General features: G+C 51.1%; 1 protein-coding gene across 1 annotated transcript; it reads left to right on the top strand.

The window, feature by feature from the left end:
- Nucleotides 1-5,154: 5,154 nt before the first annotated feature.
- Nucleotides 5,155-22,642, top strand: LOC132837339 (zinc finger protein 22-like). Its single transcript, XM_060857004.1, has 3 exons — nt 5,155-5,445; nt 6,862-6,912; nt 21,982-22,642. Exons 1-3 carry the CDS (start codon nt 5,396-5,398, stop codon nt 22,640-22,642), a joined length of 762 nt encoding a protein of 253 aa, XP_060712987.1. The 5' UTR covers nt 5,155-5,395.
- Nucleotides 22,643-22,671: the final 29 nt, after the last annotated feature.

Genomic DNA, 22,671 nt, shown 5'->3' with positions numbered 1-22,671 from the left:
GGAGGATTCCTCGCAGGATTTCACCTCGACCCAGCAGCGCCACCGCTGGCCTGGAGGATTGCTCGGAGGATTTCACCTCGACCCAGCAGCGCCACCGCTGGCCTGGAGGAATCCTCGGAAGACTCCAGCTGACCCGTGCAGCGCCTCGGCTGGCCTGGAGGACTTATGGCAGGACACCACCAGAGCGATGCAGCGCCACCGCTGGACTGGAGGATGCCTCGGAGGACTTCACCGAGCCCACGCAGCGCCACCACCGGCATGGAGGTCGAATTGGAGGACTTCAACTAAAAGCGGTGCAGCGCCATCACTGGCCTGGAGGACTCAGTAGGAGGACTCCATCTGAATCCTTCAGCGCCACCACCTGTTCGGCGGATTGATTGGGAGGACTCCACCCGAAGTGCGCAGCGCCACCACTGGCCTGGAGAACTCGTTGGAGGACTGCACCTCGTCTATACAGCGCCACCCACCGGCGTGGAGGACTCCCATCTGCGCAAAACAGCACCTCCACTGGCCCGGAAGACTCCTCGGGAGGACTCCAATTTTGAACCCTGCAGCGCCACCACCTGTTTGGCGGATTCATTGGGAGGACTCCATCTGAACAGTGCAGCGCCACCCCTGGCCTTGGAGGTCTCCTTGGAGGACTCCACCGGCCTGGAGGACTCCAACTCATCGCTGCAGCGACCCCTACCGGCACGGAGGTCGACTCGGAAGACGCCACCTGACCGGTGCAGCGCCACCAACTGGCCTGGAGGACTCCAACTCATCGCTGCAGCGCCCCCACCGGCACGGAGGTCGACTCGGAAGACGCCACCTGACCGGTGCAGCGCCACCAACTGGCCTGGAGGATTCTAAGTCATCGCTGCAGCGACCCCTACCGGCACGGAGGTCTACTCGGAAGACGCCACCTGACCGGTGCAGCGCCACCCACTGGCCTGGAGGACTCCAACTCATCGCTGCAGCGACCCCACCGGCACGGAGGTCGACTCGGAAGACGCCACCTGACCGGTGCAGCGCCACCAACTGGCCTGGAGGACTCTAAGTCATCGCTGCAGCGCCCCCACCGGCACGGAGGTCGACTCGGAAGACGCCACCTGACCGGTGCAGCGCCACCAACTGGCCTGGAGGATTCTAAGTCATCGCTGCAGCGACCCCACCGGCACGGAGGTCTATTCGGAAGACGCCACCTGACCGGTGCAGCGCCACCAACTGGCCTGGAGGACTCCGACTCATCGCTGCAGCGACCCCACCGGCACGGAGGTCGACTCGGAAGACTCTACCTGACCGGTGCAGCGCCACCAACTGGCCTGGAGGACTCTAAGTCATCGCTGCAGCGCCCCCACCGGCACGGAGGTCTACTCGGAAGACTCCACCTGACCGGTGCAGCGCCACCAACTGGCCTGGAGGACTCCAACTCATCGCTGCAGCGCCCCCACCGGCACGGAGGTCTACTTGGAAGACGCCACCTGACCGGTGCAGCGCCACCCACTGGCCTGGAGGACTCCAACTCATCGCTGCAGCGACCCCTACCGGCACGGAGGTCTATTCGGAAGACGCCACCTGACCGGTGCAGCGCCACCAACTGGCCTGGAGGACTCTAAGTCATCGCTGCAGCGACCCCACTGGCATGGAGGTCTACTTGGAAGACTCCACCTGACCGGTGCAGCGCCACCAACTGGCCTGGAGGACTCTAAGTCATCGCTGCAGCGCCCCCACCGGCACGGAGGTCTACTTGGAAGACGCCACCTGACCGGTGCAGCGCCACCCACTGGCCTGGAGGACTCCAACTCATCGCTGCAGCGACCCCTACCGGCACGGAGGTCTACTTGGAAGACTGCACTCACTGGTGACCATGGACCTATGGACCTGATCCAAGTCCTCTGACCTCATGGACAAACCACTGCTGTGGGCACAGGGCATGGAAACAGGCCCTTCGGTCCAACCAGCCCATGCTGACCATGACCCCCAAACCGAACTAGCTCCTGGCCCATGCCCCCTTCCAAACGTTTCCTATTCACGTACTTGTCGTAGGTGTCCTCGCACAACCCGCCACTTCCTCGCGAAATTCATTCCACGCCGTGGAAGAGAAGAAAAAATTCTGCGCAAACACAGAATTTGCCCCCCTTCCCACCCCGGCTGTCTGTCCCAAATCTCCGTCCGCTCGCCTCCAAAATGTGCCCCGAGTCTTGAAGTCCCCCCCGGCCCGACGGAAAAGACGTTGATCGTTCGCCCTCATGATTTCTTAAGCCCCCGTAAGGTGGCAAAGGGTCAAGTCAGGCTCGAAACGTCGGCTCTTGTCCCCCCTGACAGACGCTGCCAGACCTGCTGGGATTTTCCGGCGTTTTCTCTTCTGGTTTCAGATTCCGGCATCCGCAGGGATTTGCTTTAATCCAAATCTTCCAACCCTGGCGACGTCCTGGAAAAATCTCCTCTGAATGTTCTCAGGTTTAATAATATCCAGAACTGAGGTCTCACCCAACATCCTGTACATCCTTAACTAATGTCCAAATCCTACACTTCAATGGTTTTGTTTTAATAGGCCCTTCTTTCCTTGTTATCTTTTTACCCTTAATGTAGTTGCAAAACAATTTCTTCTTTAATTTTAACTGCCATTCATGTCCTCTTTTATCCTCCTTTTTTTCTTCTAAGATCTGTTTGAACAGTCTATAATCCTCAAAGCCGTCTTTATTGGCAAAAGGCCTCTCTTTTTCACTTTCTCCAATCCTCTATATCCCTCGATACACAGCGGGGTCAAAGCCTCTCACCTTGTTCCTTGAGAGAGAGAGAGAGAGAGAGACAGAAAGATAGAAAGAAAGAGAGACCCTGAAAGTTTGTGGGACAATCTGGCAGCACAGGCTCAGGGTGTGGTGGTGAATTGTCAGGCATTCAGCTGCAGAGAGGGCACTATGACACAGCATCCATCCAAAAAAACCGGGAATGGCCACACAGAGGACCGTACGGCTGCTCTCTCTCACCGGTGATGAACTTAAACAGAGGTTGACCACATGTGAGCAGAAGCATCATCTAAACAAGATGCATGTCCAGTAGCCAGTGTTGAACATTCAGCTCCCCTCCTCGAGCCCTCCTCTATGTCGAAACATAGAGTCCTACATCAAGGAAACAGACCCTTTGGTCCACATTGTCCTCACCGTCTAGACATCTTAGACCCATTTCCCAGCATTTGGCCCATATCTTGCTAAACCCTTTCTAACCCTGTCCCCATCCAGATGTCTTTTGAAGGTTGGTAATTGTGCCTGTCTCCGCCATTTCCTCTGGCAGCTCTTTGCATACATGCACCACCCACCCCTCAGGTCCAGGAGGCTGTTCAGACCCCCCTCCTCAAGGCTGTTACAAAAGGACAGGAGGAGGCCACATTTAGCCTCCTTTAGATTAGATTACTTACAGTGTGGAAACAAGCCCTTCGGCCCAACAAGTCCACACTGACCCGTATACCACCCAGACCCATACTCCTACATTTATTCCTTCACCTAACACTACAGGCAATTTAGCATGGCCAATTCATCTAACGTGCACGTTTTTGTGACTGTAGGAGGAAACCGGAGCACCCGGAGGAAACCCATGCAGACACGGGGAGAACGTGCAAACTCCAGACAGTCAGTCACCTGAGGCGGGAATTGAACCCGGGTCTCTAGCGCCGTGAGGCAGCAGTGCTAACCACTGTGTCACCGTGCCGCCCACAACCTGTTACACAAGAAGAAGCCAGTTCCGCCCCCTCCTTGAGTGTATTACACAGGAGCAGTAGGAGGTCCCATTCAGCTCATCGGTTCAGCTCTTCAGCTAGTTTTCTTTTTACAAGTTTCTTTGTCAGTCTGCATGTTCCTTTCAGCCTCCTACCTCTGTCCAAGATGACTGAAAAGTAATGTGCCATTGTTTGATTTGAGATTTCTGTTTTGCTGTCCTCCCCAGTCTCAAAATCTATTTGGAGTAAAGACAGGGTTCCAGACAAGGTACGGATATGGAGTCACAGAAATACTGAGGTGTGTCAGCTCTTTATTGCTTGGAGTCTCACGTAACTGAAGGTCAGACCACCAATGGACATCGAGAAATCACGAACAAATATTCCAAGTCAGCCATTTGGCCCTTTAATATTGTTCCTCTTTCATTAAAATGATGCTCATATTGTGGCTGCTGCAATTAAAATCGAGGGATTCTAAAGAGGTCAGATATAGACCCAACACGGGCATCCAGCAGCCAAGGTGGCTGGAGAATGTTGCAGAGGTAGTGAGGGAGGGATTTGAATGTGAGGACAAGGATTGAAGGGGCTGGAGGAGGTGACAGAGGGATTTGAAGGGGATGAAGTAAATTATAAATCAGAGACATTTATTTGGTGTCTGGGAGCTGTTATTTCTGAGCTCTCAGTCCAGCTCACTTTTACAAATTCCAGTGTGTATTTGCTATTCTGGGAGGCATTAGCCCCTCTGTCCACATCCCTCTCTCTTTTCCCCTGCCATGTACCTCTCTCCCTACTCGCCCCTGTCTCTCTACCTCCCCACCCTTTCTCTCCACCTCCCTCTTTATCACTCTGTCTCCCATTTTATTTTCTAACCAACTCCCTCCACTATCTATTTCTCTCTCTCTCTCTCTCTCACACTCTCTCCCCATCTCTGTCTTTCTCCCTCTACCTCTCTCCCACCACCTCTTACTCTCTCTCCTTTCTCTAACTCTGCTTCTCTCCCTCTCTCTTCCTGCCTCTCCTCCGTCTGTCCTGCCCCCACCGCCCCACCTCTACACTCTCCCTCCCCCATCCCCATCTCTCCCCAACCCACTTTCCTTCGCTCTCCATCCCATCACTTCACCCCTCCACACCCCACCCCCACCCCCCAACTCTCCCCCAGACCCCCACTCCCCCAACTCTCCCCATCGCCATGTCTCCTTCACCGAATTCTCATCTCTTCCTCACTCCTCTCTCCCCCGCTTTCCCCTCCTCTCTTTCTCTCTTCTCTTCTACTCTCCCTCTCTCTCTTTGTTCCCCCCTCCTCCTTACCCTTTCGCTCTCCCTCTTCCCAATCTGCCCCATTCCCCAGACAATGGGGGCAATGGCGGCCCCACCTACCCGGCGTGCGCCGCGCGGCTGAAACCGCCCCACCCGCTCTGCGGCGGAGCCCGCGCGGTGCACGCCGGGCCGGCTCCCCGGTCCTCCCGGAGCCCGGTGGAGGAGTCAGAGGGAGCAAGGAGGGAGTGAAAGACAGAGAGAGGGAGGTGGAGAGAGAGAGAGAGAGAGAGAAAGAGAAAGGGACAGAGGGAGAGAAGAGGCTGAGGTGGGACTGAGGGAGAAGGTGAGGGTGGAGGGAGGTGATCCTGGAGTTAGGGAGAGAGATAAAACGATATAGAAAAAGAGAGAGACCAGGCCTGCAGGAATGGAGGGGAATTGAATATTATGGTCTGTCTCTGTTTTGAAGGTGGAATGGGGTTGATGCACCATCTGGGGTTTGCTATGCCTGTATTTTATTTGGGGGGAGGGGTTTTGCAGGGTGGGTAGAACTCTTGGTGGTCTTTGCTTACAATCTGGATGGGTTTTTTTTTGCAAAAGTGTTGTCTGTTCTGCACATTAAAGTCTGTTTTCTTTTGAGGGGGGGGGGCGGTTGGTGGTGGGTGTCTGATCTGGACATTGCTGGTTTGTTTTCCGAGGGGCGCCTGTAATCTGGGCATCGCGGTCTGTATTTTTATTTTCATGGGGGGGGGTGTCTAATCTGAATATTACAGACTCATTTTTTCGAGGGACACGTGTGTAATCTGAACATTGTGGTCATTTTTCTCAATTGGGGGCGTCTAATGTGAATATTACGGTCTCATTTTTCGAGGGGCGTGTGTAATCTGAACATTGTGGTTTGTTTTTTATTGAGGGGGGTGTCTGATCTGAATATTACGGTCTCCTTTCTAAAGGGTGCCTGTAATTTAGGCATTACGGTCTTTTTTTATCGAGGGGGGTGTCTGATGTGAATATTACGGTCTCATTTTTCGAGGGGCGTGTGTAATCTGAACATTGTGGTTTGTTTTTTATTGAGGGGGGTGTCTGATCTGAATATTACGGTCTCCTTTCTAAAGGGTGCCTGTAATTTAGGCATTACGGTCTTTTTTTATCGAGGGGGTGTCTGATCTGTGTGTAATCTGAGCATCGCGATCTGTTTTTTTATTGGGTGTATATGATCTGAATATTACAGTCTCTTTTTTTTGATGGGTGCCTGTAATCGAGACATGGCAGTCTTTTATAATGGAGGGTGCCTGGTCTGAATATTACAGTCTCATTTTTCGAGGGGTGCCTGCAATCTGAGCATTAGGGCCTGTTCTTTTTATCGAGGGGGTGTCTGATCCGAATATCACGGTCTCCTTTCTGAGGGGCGCCTGTAATTTAGGCATTACGGGTCTTTTCTTATCAGGAGTATGCCTGATCTGGGTATTACGGTCTCGTTTTTCAAGGGGCGCCTGTAATCTGAACGTCACGGTCTTTTTTTTATGGGGGGGGTGTCTGCTGCTGACATTACGGCCTCTTATTGAGGGATACCTGTAATATGAGCATGATGGTCCTTCTTTATTAAGGGGGGGTGGCTGGTCTGGATATTATGGTCTCTTTTCTACAAGGGGAGGGGGCTGTAATCTGTATATTACAGTCTGACTTCTGAAAGGGTGTAGTTAATCTGAATATTTGAGGTGGGGTGTCTGATTTGGAGGCTACAGTTTGTTTACAAGATGTGCCAGTAAATCTAGATGTTATGGTCTTTCTTTGAGGAAGTGTTTGATTTGGATATTGCATTCTGCTTTTGAGGAGTGTGTATGCTCTGGACATTATGGGTTTGTATTTTGTGGAGCTGTGTATAATCTGAATTCTCCTGTATCTTTATTCAGGGGCAGCGCACCGTCCGGACATCCCAGTGTCTTTTCATTTGAAGGCCTGAGGTAAGGACTGATCCGTCTGAATTCGTACAGTCTGTTTTCACGCGGGGTTTGGGCATTCTCAACATCACAGCGTGTGTTTCGTGAGCGGGGGAATAGAGTCCCAGTGTCGCGGTATGATTGTTTTTTTTGCCTGAGAAGTTGTCTAATCCGAATAGCGAGTGTCTTTGTTCAAGATGTGTCCAACCTGAATATTGCAGTCATTCCTTTGAGAGAAATGCTGTGTAACCTGAAATTGTGCTGTTTTGTGAAGGGTGTGCCTAATCTAGATATTACGGTCTTTCATTTGAGGGGAATGGTGTATAATCTGGATCTTACCATCTCTCTCTCAAGGGGTGTCTGATCTGTACGTTTGTGGCCTGTTTTTGAAGGACAAATGTAATCCAGGTATTACGGTCAGTTTTTGAAGGAGGGGGTGCCTGATCTAGATATTAAAGTCTGTTTTGGTGTGTGTGTGTGTGTGTGTGTGTCTGTGTCTGTGGGTGTGAGAGTGTGTGTGTGTGTGTGTGTGTGTGTGTGTGTGTGTGTCTGAGATTGTGTGTGTGTGTGCGTGTGTGTGTAAGTGTCTGTGTGTCAGTGTGGATGTGTGTGTGTGTCAGTGTGGGTGTGTGTGTGTCAGTGTGGGTGTGTGTGTGTGTGTTCTGGATATTACAATGTGTGTGGGTGTGTGTGTGTGTGTGGGTGGGTGTGTGTGTCTGTGTGTGGGTGTGTGTGTGTGTTCTGGATATTACAGTGTTTTTGTGTATGTTTGTGTAATCTGGATATTATGACATTTTTGGGGGTGAGAGGTCTATATAATTTGGATATTATGGGCTGCTTTTTGTTCGGGTTTGTGTAATCTGGAAGTTACCATGTGACCATCTCTTTCTTGAGGGGGGTGTCTAATCAGAACAGTACGGTCTCTTTTTGAAGGGCTATGTGTAATCTGGGTACCGTGGTATGATTTTTCAAGGGTGTTGTCTAACATAGATATTACGGTCTGATTTTGGACGGGGCCATGTAATCTGGATATTACCGCCTCGTTTTTTTCAGGAGTGATGCATCTTCTGGACATTACGGTATCTATTTTCTTTAGGTTCTGTTTTTGAGTGGGGGGGTGGATATTATATAATTCGGAGATTAGGGGTCTGTTTGTGACGGAGGTGTATAATCTGGACATTACAGTCTGTTTGAGGGCTGAGTCTTGGCCAGATGTTGTGAAACGTGAAAGGGTTCAGAAAAGATCTACAATGATGTTGCCGTGGTTGGGGGAATCCGAGCCACGGGGAGAGGCTGGGGCTGTTTCCCCCGGAGCGTCGGAGGCTGAGGGGTGACCTTATAGAGGTTTATATGATCATGGCGGGGGCATGGATATGGTAAATAGCCAAGGTCTTTTCTCTGGGATACGGGAGTCCAGAACTAGAGGGGGCATAGGTTTAAGGTGAGAGGGGAAAGGGGCTTGAGGGGATACCTTTTTATGCAGAGGGTGGTGCGTGTGTGGAACGAGCTGCCAGAGGAAGAGGTGGGGGCTGGGACAGTGGCAACATTTAAAAGGCATCTGGAGGGGGACATGAATAGGAAGGATTTAGAGGGATATGGGCCAAGTGCCGGCAAATGGGGCAAGATTGATATCGGATATCTGATCAGCGTGGACGAGTTGGACTGAAGGCCTGTCTCCATACTGTAAAACTCCATGAATATAGGGCTGGAGATTGCAGTCTGGTTTTTGAGGGGAATGTGTGTTCTGAATGTTATGGCCTGTTTTGAGGGGGTGATATAATTCGGATAACAGGGTCTGTTTTTGAGGAAGGTGTATATTCTGGATATTATGGTCTGTTTTGCAGGAAATGTGTTCTCTCAATATTAGGGATTTTTGAAGAGGTGTGTACAACCTATGCTGAAAATGCGTTGCTGGAAAAGCGCAGCAGGTCAGGCAGCATCCAAGGAACAGGAGATTCGACGTTTCGGGCATAAGCCCTTCTTCCTTCTTCAGCCTGACCTGCTGCGCTTTTCCAGCATCACATGTTCAGCTCTGATCTCCAGCATCTGCAGACCTCACTTTCTCCTGTACAACTTATGGCCTGTTTTGGAGGGAGCCGTATAATCAGGATATTACCGTTGGTTTTTGAGGGGGGGGGTTATCCAATTTGGATGTTCAGGCCTGTTTATTCCAGTGCGGTGCTGGAAAAGCACAGCAGGCCAGGCAGCATCCGAGGAGCAGGAGAATCGACATTTCATCGGGGATTCCTGATGAAGGGCTTGTGCCTGAAACGTCGATTCTCCTGCTCCTCAGGTGCTGCCTGAACTGCTGTGCTTTTCCAGCATCACCCTCCCTCGACTCTGATCTCCAGCATCTGCCGTCCCCCCTTTCTCCCTGTTTATTTTAAGTGGTGTACAATCTGGATATTGCGATCTGGTGTGTTATATCGATATTAGGGTTCGTTCTTGAGGGGTTTGCGATCTGCATGTTATGGTCTGTGTTTCAGAGGGTGCGTGTAATCTGGATTGTACAGTCTGTTTTCTTGGGGCGGAGGGGAATGTAATGGAGAGATTATGGAACCTTTTGGGGAGGGAAGGGGGTGGCTGTGGCTCATATTCTGGATATTTCCGGTCTCACTTCCAAAAGATGCGTGTAATTTGGATATCCACGTCAATGTTTGGAGTGTGTCGGCTGGACTTTTACTGTCTACTTCAGAGGGTGCTTGTAATCTGGTTATCACTGCTTCTTTTTGAGGGGGTGTATGTAATGCGGATATTTTGCTTTTTGTGGGGGGAGGGGGGATGCATAATCTAGACAGCATGGTTTTCTTTCGAGAGGAGTGGATAATCTGGACATAACTGTCCCTTTTTGGGGGCAGAGCCTCATCTGTGGAGAATACAATGTCATTTTCAAAAGTAGATGTGATGGGTGTTTACAGTCTGGATTCGTGGTGGTTTTAGATGGGTGCCCATAATCTAGACATTATGGTCTGTTTTCGAGGGGTGCCTGTAATCTGGACATTACGGTCTGTTTTTGAGGGGTGCCCGTAATCTGGACATTACGGTCTGTTTTTGAGGGGTGCCCATAATCTGGACATTATGGTCTGTTTTTGAGGGGTGCCCATAATCTGGACATTACGGTCTGTTTTTTAGGGGTGTCTGTAATCTGGTCGTTACGGTCTGATTTTGAGGGGTGCCCGTAATCTGGTCATTACGGTCTGTTTTCGAGGGGTGCCCGTAATCTGGGCATTACGGTCTGTTTTTGAGGGGTGCCCATAATGTGGACATTACGGTCTGTTTTTGAGGGGTGCCCGTAATCTGGGCATTACGGTCTGTTTTTGAGGGGTGCCCATAATGTGGACATTACGGTCTGTTTTTTAGGGGTGCCCGTAATCTGGACATTACGGTCTGTTTTTGATGGGTGCCCGTAATCTGGACATTATGGTCTGTTTTTGAGGGGTGCCTGTAATCCGGTCATTATGGTCTGTTTTTGAGGGGTGCCCGTAATCTGGTCATTACGGTCTGTTTTTGAGGGGTGCCCATAATCTGGACATTACGGTCTGTTTTTGAGGGGTGCCCGTAATCTGGTCATTACGGTCTGTTTTCGAGGGGTGCCCATAATGTGGACATTACGGTCTGTTTTTTAGGGGTGCCTGTAATCTGGTCATTAAGGTCTGTTTTTGAGGGGTGCCCGTAATCTGTTCATTATGGTCTGTTTTTGAGGGGTGCCCATAATCTGGGCATTACGGTCTGTTTTTGAGGGGTGCCCATAATCTGGACATTACGGTCTGTTTTTGATGGGTGCCCGTAATCTGGACATTATGGTCTGTTTTTGATGGGTGCCCATAATCTGGACATTATGGTCTGTTTTTGAGGGGTGCCTGTAATCCGGTCATTATGGTCTGTTTTTGAGGGGTGCCCGTAATCTGGTCATTACGGTCTGTTTTTGAGGGGTGCCCATAATGTGGACATTATGGTCTGTTTTTTAGGGGTGCCCGTAATCTGGTCATTACGGTCTGTTTTTTAGGGGTGCCCGTAATCTGGTTGTTACGGTCTGTTTTTGAGGGGTGTCCATAATCTGGACATTACGGTCTGTTTTTGAGGGGTGCCCATAATCTGGACATTATGGTCTGTTTTTGAGGGGTGCCCATAATCTGGACATTACGGTCTGTTTTTTAGGGGTGTCTGTAATCTGGTCGTTACGGTCTGATTTTGAGGGGTGCCCGTAATCTGGTCATTACGGTCTGTTTTTGAGGGGTGCCCATAATGTGGACATTACGGTCTGTTTTTGAGGGGTGCCCGTAATCTGGGCATTACGGTCTGTTTTTGAGGGGTGCCCATAATGTGGACATTACGGTCTGTTTTTTAGGGGTGCCCGTAATCTGGACATTACGGTCTGTTTTTGATGGGTGCCCGTAATCTGGACATTATGGTCTGTTTTTGAGGGGTGCCTGTAATCCGGTCATTATGGTCTGTTTTTGAGGGGTGCCCGTAATCTGGTCATTACGGTCTGTTTTTGAGGGGTGCCCATAATCTGGACATTACGGTCTGTTTTTGAGGGGTGCCCGTAATCTGGTCATTACGGTCTGTTTTCGAGGGGTGCCCATAATGTGGACATTACGGTCTGTTTTTTAGGGGTGCCTGTAATCTGGTCATTAAGGTCTGTTTTTGAGGGGTGCCCGTAATCTGTTCATTATGGTCTGTTTTTGAGGGGTGCCCATAATCTGGGCATTACGGTCTGTTTTTGAGGGGTGCCCATAATCTGGACATTACGGTCTGTTTTTGATGGGTGCCCGTAATCTGGACATTATGGTCTGTTTTTGATGGGTGCCCATAATCTGGTCATTACGGTCTGTTTTTGAGGGGTGCCCATAATGTGGACATTATGGTCTGTTTTTTAGGGGTGCCCGTAATCTGGTCATTACGGTCTGTTTTTTAGGGGTGCCCGTAATCTGGTTGTTACGGTCTGTTTTTGAGGGGTGTCCATAATCTGGACATTACGGTCTGTTTTTGAGGGGTGCCCGTAATCTGGTCATTATGGTCAGTTTTTGAGGGGTGCCCGTAATCTGGTCATTAAGGTCTGTTTTTGAGGGGTGCCCGTAATCTGGGCATTACGGTCTGTTTTTGAGGGGTGCCCATAATGTGGACATTACGGTCTGTTTTTTAGGGGTGCCCGTAATCTGGTCGTTACGGTCTGTTTTTGAGGGGTGTCCATAATCTGGACATTACGGTCTGTTTTCGAGGGGTGCCCGTAATCTGGACATTACGGTCTGTTTTTGAGGGGTGTCCATAATCTGTGCATTACGGTCTGTTTTTGAGGGGTGTCCATAATGTGGACATTACGGTCTGTTTTTTAGGGGTGCCTGTAATCTGGTCATTACGGTCTGTTTTTGAGGGGTGCCCAAAATGTGGACATTACGGTCTGTTTTTGAGGGGTGCCCGTAATCTGGGCATTAAGGTCTGTTTTTGAGGGGTGCCCATAATGTGGACATTACGGTCTGTTTTTTAGGGGTGCCCGTAATCTGGTCGTTACGGTCTGTTTTTGAGGGGTGTCCATAATGTGGACATTACGGTCTGTTTTCGAGGGGTGCCCGTAATCTGGACATTACGGTCTGTTTTTTAGGGTGCCTGTAATCTGGTCGTTACGGTCTGTTTTTGAGGGGTGTCCATAATCTGGGCATTACGGTCTGTTTTTGAGGGGTGTCCATAATCTGGGCATTACGGTCTGTTTTTGAGGGGTGCCCATAATGTGGACATTACGGTCTGTTTTTGAGGGGTGCCCGTAATCTGGGCATTACGGTCTGTTTTTGAGGGGTGTCCATAATCTGGGCATTCGGTCTGTTTTTGAGGGGTGCCTGTAATCCGGTCATTATGGTCTGTTTTTGAGGGGTGCCCGTAATCTGGTCATTACGGTCTGTTTTTTAGGGGTGCCCGTAATCTGGTCGTTACGGTCTGTTTTTGAGGGGTGCCCATAATGTGGACATTACGGTCTGTTTTTTAGGGGTGCCCGTAATCTGGTCGTTACGGTCTGTTTTTGAGGGGTGTCCATAATCTGGACATTACGGTCTGTTTTCGAGGGGTGCCCGTAATCTGGACATTACGGTCTGTTTTTGATGGGTGCCCATAATCTGGACATTATGGTCTGTTTTTGAGGGGTGCCTGTAATCCGGTCATTATGGTCTGTTTTTGAGGGGTGCCCGTAATCTGGTCATTACGGTCTGTTTTTGAGGGGTGCCCATAATGTGGACATTAAGGTCTGTTTTTGAGGGGTGCCCGTAATCTGGTCATTACGGTCTGTTTTTTAGGGGTGCCCGTAATCTGGTTGTTACGGTCTGTTTTTGAGGGGTGTCCATAATCTGGACATTACGGTCTGTTTTTGAGGGGTGCCCGTAATCTGGTCATTATGGTCAGTTTTTGAGGGGTGCCCGTAATCTGGTCATTAAGGTCTGTTTTTGAGGGGTGCCCGTAATCTGGGCATTACGGTCTGTTTTTGAGGGGTGCCCATAATGTGGACATTACGGTCTGTTTTTTAGGGGTGCCCGTAATCTGGTCGTTACGGTCTGTTTTTGAGGGGTGTCCATAATCTGGACATTACGGTCTGTTTTCGAGGGGTGCCCGTAATCTGGACATTACGGTCTGTTTTTGAGGGGTGTCCATAATCTGGGCATTACGGTCTGTTTTTGAGGGGTGTCCATAATGTGGACATTACGGTCTGTTTTTTAGGGGTGCCTGTAATCTGGTCATTACGGTCTGTTTTTGAGGGGTGCCCAAAATGTGGACATTACGGTCTGTTTTTGAGGGGTGCCCGTAATCTGGGCATTACGGTCTGTTTTTGAGGGGTGCCCATAATGTGGACATTACGGTCTGTTTTTTAGGGGTGCCCGTAATCTGGTCGTTACGGTCTGTTTTTGAGGGGTGTCCATAATGTGGACATTACGGTCTGTTTTCGAGGGGTGCCCGTAATCTGGACATTACGGTCTGTTTTTTAGGGGTGCCTGTAATCTGGTCGTTACGGTCTGTTTTTGAGGGGTGTCCATAATCTGGGCATTACGGTCTGTTTTTGAGGGGTGTCCATAATCTGGGCATTACGGTCTGTTTTTGAGGGGTGCCCATAATGTGGACATTACGGTCTGTTTTTGAGGGGTGCCCGTAATCTGGGCATTACGGTCTGTTTTTGAGGGGTGTCCATAATCTGGGCATTTCGGTCTGTTTTTGAGGGGTGCCCGTAATCTGGTCGTTACGGTCTGTTTTTGAGGGGTGTCCATAATCTGGACATTACGGTCTGTTTTCGAGGGGTGCCCGTAATCTGGACATTACGGTCTGTTTTTTAGGGGTGCCCGTAATCTGGTCGTTACGGTCTGTTTTTGAGGGGTGTCCATAATCTGGGCATTACGGTCTGTTTTTGAGGGGTGCCCATAACGTGGACATTACGGTCTGTTTTTTAGGGGTGTCCATAATCTGTTCATTATGGTCTGTTTTTGAGGGGTGCCCGTAATCCGGACATTACGGTCTGGTTTCGACGGGTGCCTTTAATCTGGACATTACGGTCTGTTTTTTAGGGGTGCCCGTAATCTGTTCATTATGGTCTGTTTTTGAGGGGTGTCCATAATCTGGACATTACGGTCTGTTTTCGAGGGGTGCCCATAATCTGTTCATTATGGTCTGTTTTTGAGGGGTGCCTGTAATCTGTTCATTATGGTCTGTTTTTGAGGGGTGCCTGTAATCCGGTCATTATGGTCTGTTTTTGAGGGGTGCCCGTAATCTGGTCATTACGGTCTGTTTTTGAGGGGTGTCCATAATCTGTTCATTATGGTCTGTTTTTGAGGGGTGCCCGTAATCTGGTCATTATGGTCTGTTTTTTGAGGGGTGCCCGTAATCTGGTCATTACGGTCTGTTTTTGAGGGGTGTCCATAATGTGGACATTACGGTCTGTTTTTTAGGGGTGCCTGTAATCTGGTCGTTACGGTCTGTTTTTGAGGGGTGCCCGTAATCTGGTCATTACGGTCTGTTTTTGAGGGGTGTCCATAATGTGGACATTACGGTCTGTTTTTTAGGGGTGCCTGTAATCTGGTCGTTACGGTCTGTTTTCGAGGGGTGCCCTTAATCTGGACATTATGGTCTGTTTTTGAGGGGTGCCCGTAATCTGGGCATTACGGTCTGTTTTCGAGGGGTGCTTGTAATCTTGTCGTTACGGTCTGGTTTCTTGCTGGGCTGTGTGTGTGTGTGAAATATCATGGCCCTTGTATTTGTTGAGGGGGAGGGAAGGGGAACTATCTGGTCTAGATATTATTTGAGGGGGTGCACTAGGCTGGATATTGTGTGTTCGGGAGGGTGGGTGTAATCTGGAGGTGTGTTTCCAGTCTGTATGTTGTGGCACATTTTCTGGGGTGGTGTAATCTGGATATTACGGCCTGCTTCTGGTGGGGTGGGTGTATAAACTGGATACTATGGGGTGGTTTCAGGGGTTCTCTATTCTGGACATTACAGTGTCTTTGTTTTGGGAGGGTGCAGACTCGCGGCAATACCGTCTCATTTTTTTTTGTGATGTTACGGTCTATTTTATGGGGTGTGTATCGTCTGGTGATGATGCTTTGTTTTTGCGGGGGTTTGTATAATCTGGATATTACGGTGTGATTTTGAGGGAGGCTTTATTCGCCCGGATATTACGGCCTGTTTGCAGTGGGGTGTGTATACTGGAAAATACGGCCCGCTTTATGGAGGTGTGTGTTATCTGTATGTTATGGCCTATTTGTGAGGGGGTGTATAACATGGATAATACGGTTTGTTTTATGGTAGTGCATATAATCTGGATATTATGGCCTATTTATGAAGGGTGTGTGTAATATGGAAAGTACGGTCTGCTTTATGGGGGTGCATATTATCTGTATATTATGGCCTGTTTGTGAGGGAGTGTATAATCTGGAAAGTACGGTCTGTTTTATGGGGGGGGTGCATATTTCTGCATATAATGGTCTGTTTGTGAGGAGAGTGTATAATCTGTATAATACGATCTGTTTTTTTGACGGTGCGTATAATCTGGATATTATGGCCTGTTTATGAAGGGTGTGCGTAATATGGAAAGTACGGTCTGTTTTACGAGGGTGCATGTTATCTGGATGGTATGGTCTGTCTGCGAGGGGGGTGTATAATCTGGAAAGTATGGTCTGCTTAATGGGGGTGCATATTATCTGTATATTATGGCCTGTTTGTGAGGGGATGTGTAATCTGGAAAATATGGTCTGTTTTACAGGGGTGCATATTATCTATATATTATGGCCTGTTTGTGAGGGGGTGTATAATCTGGAAAGTACGGTCTGTTTTACAGGGGTGCATATTATCTATATATGATGGCCTGTTTGTGAGGGAGTGTATAATCTGGAAAGTACGGTCTGTTCTATGGGAGGGGTGTGCACTATCTCGATGTTGTGGTCTGTTTTTTGAGGGGAGTGTATAATCTGGATATTACAGCGTGATTTTGAGGGGGGGGGGGAGGTGGTATATATAATATAGTTACCAGGGTCTGAGTTTTGAATGGTGCGTGTATTGGGAGTATTATGGCCCGTTTCTAAGGGAGGTGTGTTTAATCTGGATAGTAGTGTCTGGTTTTTTTGTTGTTTGGAGGGTTGTGTGACCTGGATGTGACGGTGAGACCCGAGGGCTGGAGGGGATGACGTTAAAGTCTCCTCACGTATTCTCTCCCTGGTGTCAGGTAGGTGGGGGGGGGGGGGGGGGGGGAGGGGGCAGGATAGATTGTTACGGGAACGCGCACTCTGTGTTGGTGACCGTCAGGAGGGGTGTGGTGGAGGGAACTCTGAGGGTGTGTGTCCCCCCCTCGCTAACAGAGCGCGTGGTGTTAATGGTGTGTTGTTTATACTGTGGATATTGCGTGGAGGTGCTGTGTGTGTTCACCGTAAGGCAGTTGCGTTGTCTAGATACTATCAAGCTGAATTTTGAGAGCAGCTAGTGGTTTATTCTGAATACGCCAGGGGGTATGTTCTGTCTACCGCAAGGAGGTTGGATATCCTGTATGCTGTGGGGAGACAGGGGGGAATATGGGAGTTCGTTCACACAAATGAACCACCCTCTGCGTAAAAGATTCGTCTCCCCTGACCTTTTATTCTTAAATCTCTCTCCTCCAAAATGGATTCTCCTGCTGCTCGGATGCTGCCTGACCTGCTGTGCTTTTCCAGCACCGCACTCTCCGACTCTGAGCTGCAGCGTCCGCACTCCTCTGGCCACGAAATCGCCTACCCCAGAGGAAAAAAGACGCACCGACCGCTAACTCTACCTCCGGTTATTTTGTCAGATCGCATCTCAACCTCCGAAACCTGCAGCGAGAAAACTTCCCGGTCCTCCTTTCCAACTCAAACTGGCAACCCCCTGGTAAATCTCCTCTGAACCCTCTCCAGCTCGATTATACCCTTCCGATAAACCGGAACTGCGAACAGCAATCCCAGGAGTCGATTCGGTCAACCCCCATTGTGGGAGAAATATCCTGCCTTAAAGTAACATGAATGAAAACGTCGAAGGAATGGTTCAATACGTTTTTGCAGGCGACGTCAAAATTGCTCACATAGTCACGAAGATTTCAAAGAGATCTTGGACCGAAATAGGTCAACGGGCTGGAAAATGGCAGATCGAGGTGACGGTGGCTCTGTGGGTTAGCGCTGCTGCCTCACAGCACCAGGGACGCGGGTTCGATTCCAGCCCCAGGTGACTGACCGAGTGGGGGTTCGCACATTCTCTCCCCGTATCCGCATATGTTCCCCTCCCGAGTGCTCCAATTTCCTCCCACAGTCCAGAGATGTGCGGGTTAGGCTGGGGATTGGCCGTGCTAAATTACCCATAGTGCCCAGGGATGTGTAGGTTAGGGTGGGGATTGGCCGTGCTAAATTACCCATAGTGCCCAGGGATGTGCGTGTTAGGGTGGGGGATTGGCCGTGCTAAATTACCCATAGTGCCCAGGGATGTGTGGGTTAGGGTGGGGGATTGGCCGTGCTAAATTACCCATAGTGCCCAGGGATGAGCAGGTTAGGGTGGAGATTGACCGTGCTAAATTACCCACAGTGCCCAGGGATGTGCAGGTTAGGATGGGATTGGCCGTGCTAAATTACCCACAGTGCCCAGGGATGTGCAGGTTAGGGTGGGGGATTGACCGTGCTAAATTACCCACAGTGCCCAGGGATGTGCAGGTTAGGATGGGATTGGCCGTGCTAAATTACCCATAGTGCCCAGGGATGTGCAGGTTAGGGTGGGGGATTGGCCGTGCTAAATTACCCATAGTGCCCAGGGATATGCAGGTTAGGGTGGGGGATTGGCCGTGCTGAATTACCCATAGTGCCCAGGGATGTGCGGGTTAGGATGGGGGATTGGCCGTGCTAAATTACCCATAGTGCCCAGGGATGTGCAGGTTAGGGTGGGGGATTGACCGTGCTAAATTACCCATAGTGCCCAGGGATGTGCGGGTTAGGATGGGGGATTGGCCGTGCTAAATTACCCATAGTGCCCAGGGATGTGCAGGTTAGGGTGGGGGATTGGCCGTGCTAAATTACCCATAGTGCCCAGGGATGTGCGAGTTAGGGTGGGGGATTGGCCGTGCTAAATTACCCATAGTGCCCAGGGATGTGTGGGTTAGGGTGGGGGATTGGCCGTGCTAAATTACCCATAGTGCCCAGGGATGTGTAGGTTAGGGTGGGAATTGGCCGTGCTAAATTACCCATAGTGCCCAGGGATGTGCGGGTTAGGGTGGGGGATTGACCGTGCTAAATTACCCATAGTGCCCAGGGATATGCAGGTTAGGGTGGGGATTGGCCGTGCTAAATTACCCATAGTGCCCAGGGATGTGCGGGTTAGGGTGGGGGATTGACCGTGCTAAATTACCCACAGTGCCCAGGGATGTGCAGGTTAGGGTGGGGGATTGACCGTGCTAAATTACCCACAGTGCCCAGGGATGTGCAGGTTAGGATGGGATTGGCCGTGCTAAATTACCCATAGTGCCCAGGGATGTGCGGGTTAGGGTGGGGGATTGACCGTGCTAAATTACCCATAGTGCCCAGGGATATGCAGGTTAGGGTGGGGGATTGGCCGTGCTAAATTACCCATAGTGCCCAGGGATGTGCAGGTTAGGGTGGGGGATTGACCGTGCTAAATTACCCATAGTGCCCAAGGATGTGCGGGTTAGGGTGGGGGATTGGCCGTGCTAAATTACCCATAGTGCCCAGGGATGTGCGAGTTAGGGTGGGGGATTGGCCGTGCTAAATTACCCATAGTGCCCAGAGATGTGTGGGTTAGGGTGGGGGATTGGCCGTGCTAAATTACCCATAGTGCCCAGGGAGGTGTAGGTTAGGGTGGGAATTGGCCGTGCTAAATTACCCATAGTGCCCAGGGATGTGCAGGTTAGGGTGGGGGATTGACCGTGCTAAATTACCCATAGTGCCCAGGGATGTGCAGGTTAGGATGGGATTGGCTGTGCTAAATTACCCATAGTGCCCAGGGATGTGCAGGTTAGGGTGGGGGATTGACCGTGCTAAATTACCCATAGTGCCCCAGGGATGTGCAGGTTAGGGTGGGGGATTGGCCGTGCTAAATTACCCATAGTGCCCAGGGATGAGCAGGTTAGGGTGGGGGATTGACCGTGCTAAATTACCCATAGTGCCCAGGGATGTGCAGGTTAGGATGGGATTGGCTGTGCTAAATTACCCATAGTGCCCAGGGATGTGCAGGTTAGGATGGGATTGGCTGTGCTAAATTACCCATAGTGCCCAGGGATGTGCAGGTTAGGGTGGGGGATTGACCGTGCTAAATTACCCACAGTGCCCAGGGATGTGCAGGTTAGGGTGGGGGATTGACCGTGCTAAATTACCCACAGTGCCCAGGGATGTGCAGGTGAGGGTGGGGGATTGACTGTGCTAAATTACCCATAGTGCCCAGGGATGTGCAGGTTAGGGTGGGGGATTGGCCGTGCTAAATTACCCATAGTGCCCAGGGATGTGCAGGTTAGGGTGGGGGATTGGCCGTGCTAAATTACCCATAGTGCCCAGGGATGTGCAGGTTAGGGTGGGGGGATTGGCCGTGCTAAATTACCCATAGTGCCCAGGGATGAGCAGGTTAAAGGCATTGGTTAGGGGACAATGTAGGGTAATGGGGTAGGGGAATGGGTTTGGTTGGGATACCGTTCAGAGGGTCAGTGTTGGACTAGGGGCAAATGCCATGTTTCCACGCTGTAGGGATTCTAGTCTCTGATTCTATTCTCTATTTCAATTGGGATAGACGCCAAGTATTACACTTTGGTGAAACAGACAAGGGGTGGGACCTCCCTACATAACGGTCAGGCCTTGGGGGCGATGTGCTGGAGCAGAGGGACCTCTGGGTTCAGGCACGTCATCCTTTGACGTTCACGTCACAGGTAGACGGCGGGGGTTAAGAAGGCGTTTGGCACTTTTGCCCTTCATTGCTCAGACCTTTTGGATTTGGGGATGTCCCCGTCGAGTTTGTAACGTACTTTCTCCTGGAGGGCTGCGTCCAGTTCTGGCCGCCCCTGTTAAAGGAACGGGAAAATGTCGAGCTGGTGAGGGTTTCCAGAAGAGATTTACCAGGATGTCGCCGGGCGTGGACAGGTTTGAGTTGCAAGGAAGGAGTGGGAAATTCTTCCCTGGAACGTCGGAGTTTGAGAGCTGGCCTCTCAACCTATAAAATAACAAGAGGTGTGGATAGAGGTGGTGTGGAATGGACTTGCGGAGGACGTGGTGGACACGGGTGCAGTTCCAACATTGGATAAGTACATGATCTGGAAAGTTCCAGAGGGATATGGGGCAGGAGCAGGGCAGGTGGGGCCTGTTTAGCTTGGGGGGCTATGGAACGGTCGAACCAAAGGGGGTTTGGTGATGTGACGGGGTGGCAGCACTCCTGAAGCAGGGATGGACGGTGTTTCACTGCTGTCTTGTGACCGTGGTGCTCTCTCTCTCTCTCTCTCTCTTCCCCCACCCACACACACACAAACATATACACACACACTTACCCCCCCACACTCTCCCCCACACCCACACACTCCCCCCACTCACGCACACACACCACCCCCACACACACACACACACACACACACTTACCCCCACACACTCTTCCCCGCACCCACACACTCCCCCACTCTCTCACACTCACCACACACACACTTACACACACACTCTCTCTCATACACACCCACTCACACTCATACACACACACTCTCCCTCACACACACAATCTCTCTCTCTCACACACACACGCACTCTCTCTCTCACTTTCTCTCACACACACTCACTCTCACACACACACTCACTCACTCTCTCACACACACACACACACACTCCCCCCACTCTCACACACTCACCACACACATACACCCCCCCACACACACTCTCATTCTTTCTCTCTCTCACACACACACACACTCACTCTCACACACACACACTCTCTCTCACACACACACACTCTCTCTCACACTCACTCTCTCTCACACACTCACTCTCTCTCTCACATGCACATACACTCTCTCTCACACACACACACGCACACCCACACACACACACACACACACACTCTCTCTCTCGCACTCTCATACACTCACTCTCTCTCACACACTCACTCTCTCTCACATGCACATACACTCTCTCTCACACACACGCACACACACACCCTCACACACACACCCTCACACACACGTGCACACTCTCTCTTACACACACTCTCTCTCTCGCACTCTCATACACTCTCTCTCACACACACACACACCCACACTCTCACTCACACACACTCACACACACTCTCTCTCACACACACACACACACACACACACACACACACACTCTCTCTCTCTCTCTCTCACACCCACACACACACACTCTCACACACACTCTCTCTCTCTCACACACACACACACACCCTCTCTCACACACACACACACTCTCTCACACACACACACACACACACACTCTCTCTCTCACACACACACCCACACGCGCACACACACACACACACACACACCCTCTCTCACACACACACACACACCCTCTCTCACACACACACACACTCTCTCACACACACCCACACACACTCTCAGACTCTCTCTCTCTCACACAGACACACACACCGCCTGCTGACCATGGAGGGGGCGGAGGAACAGAAGGGGGACGTGGCGCCCCGCACGCCCAGGAGGATGCTGCCGCCGGGCATCCGGGCAGTCCTACGTCCCCCGCCGGGCAGGGGTGGCGTGCGGAGGAGGTGCCGGCCCGGGCAGCGGGGCTTCATCTGCTCGGACTGCGGCAAGACCTTTGAGCACTCCTGCCACTTCGAGCGGCACCTGCGGGTGCACACCGGCGAGCGGCCCTTCAAGTGCCCTACCTGCGAGAAGGATTTCAACCACAAGTCCAACCTGGTGAGGCACGAGCGAACCCACACGGGCGAGCGCCCCTTCCGCTGCCAGACCTGCGGCAAGGAGTTCAGCCAGCCCTCCAACCTGGTCAAGCACCAGCTGACCCACACTGGCGAGAAGCCCTTCCGCTGCCAGACCTGCGGCCGCGACTTCAGCCGCCTGTCCAACCTGGCCACCCACCAGCGCACCCACACCGGGGAGAAGCCCTTCCGCTGCACCGTCTGCCTCAAGGACTTCAGTCAGTCCTCCATCCTGCGGCGTCACCAGCGCACCCACACCCGGGAGAAGAAGTACCGCCGCCGCTGCCTGGTGTACGGCGCTGGAGCGCACGGGGCGGGCTGCCACCTCCTGCTGCACGACGCCAGGTGAGGGAGCCTGAGTGAGGGGGTGGGGGAGAG

Source organism: Hemiscyllium ocellatum, chromosome 49 (assembly GCF_020745735.1).
Source record: "Hemiscyllium ocellatum isolate sHemOce1 chromosome 49, sHemOce1.pat.X.cur, whole genome shotgun sequence".
In the NCBI taxonomy this organism is placed as follows: Eukaryota; Metazoa; Chordata; class Chondrichthyes; order Orectolobiformes; family Hemiscylliidae; genus Hemiscyllium; species Hemiscyllium ocellatum.
This window is presented reverse-complemented; position numbering and strand designations above follow the sequence as displayed.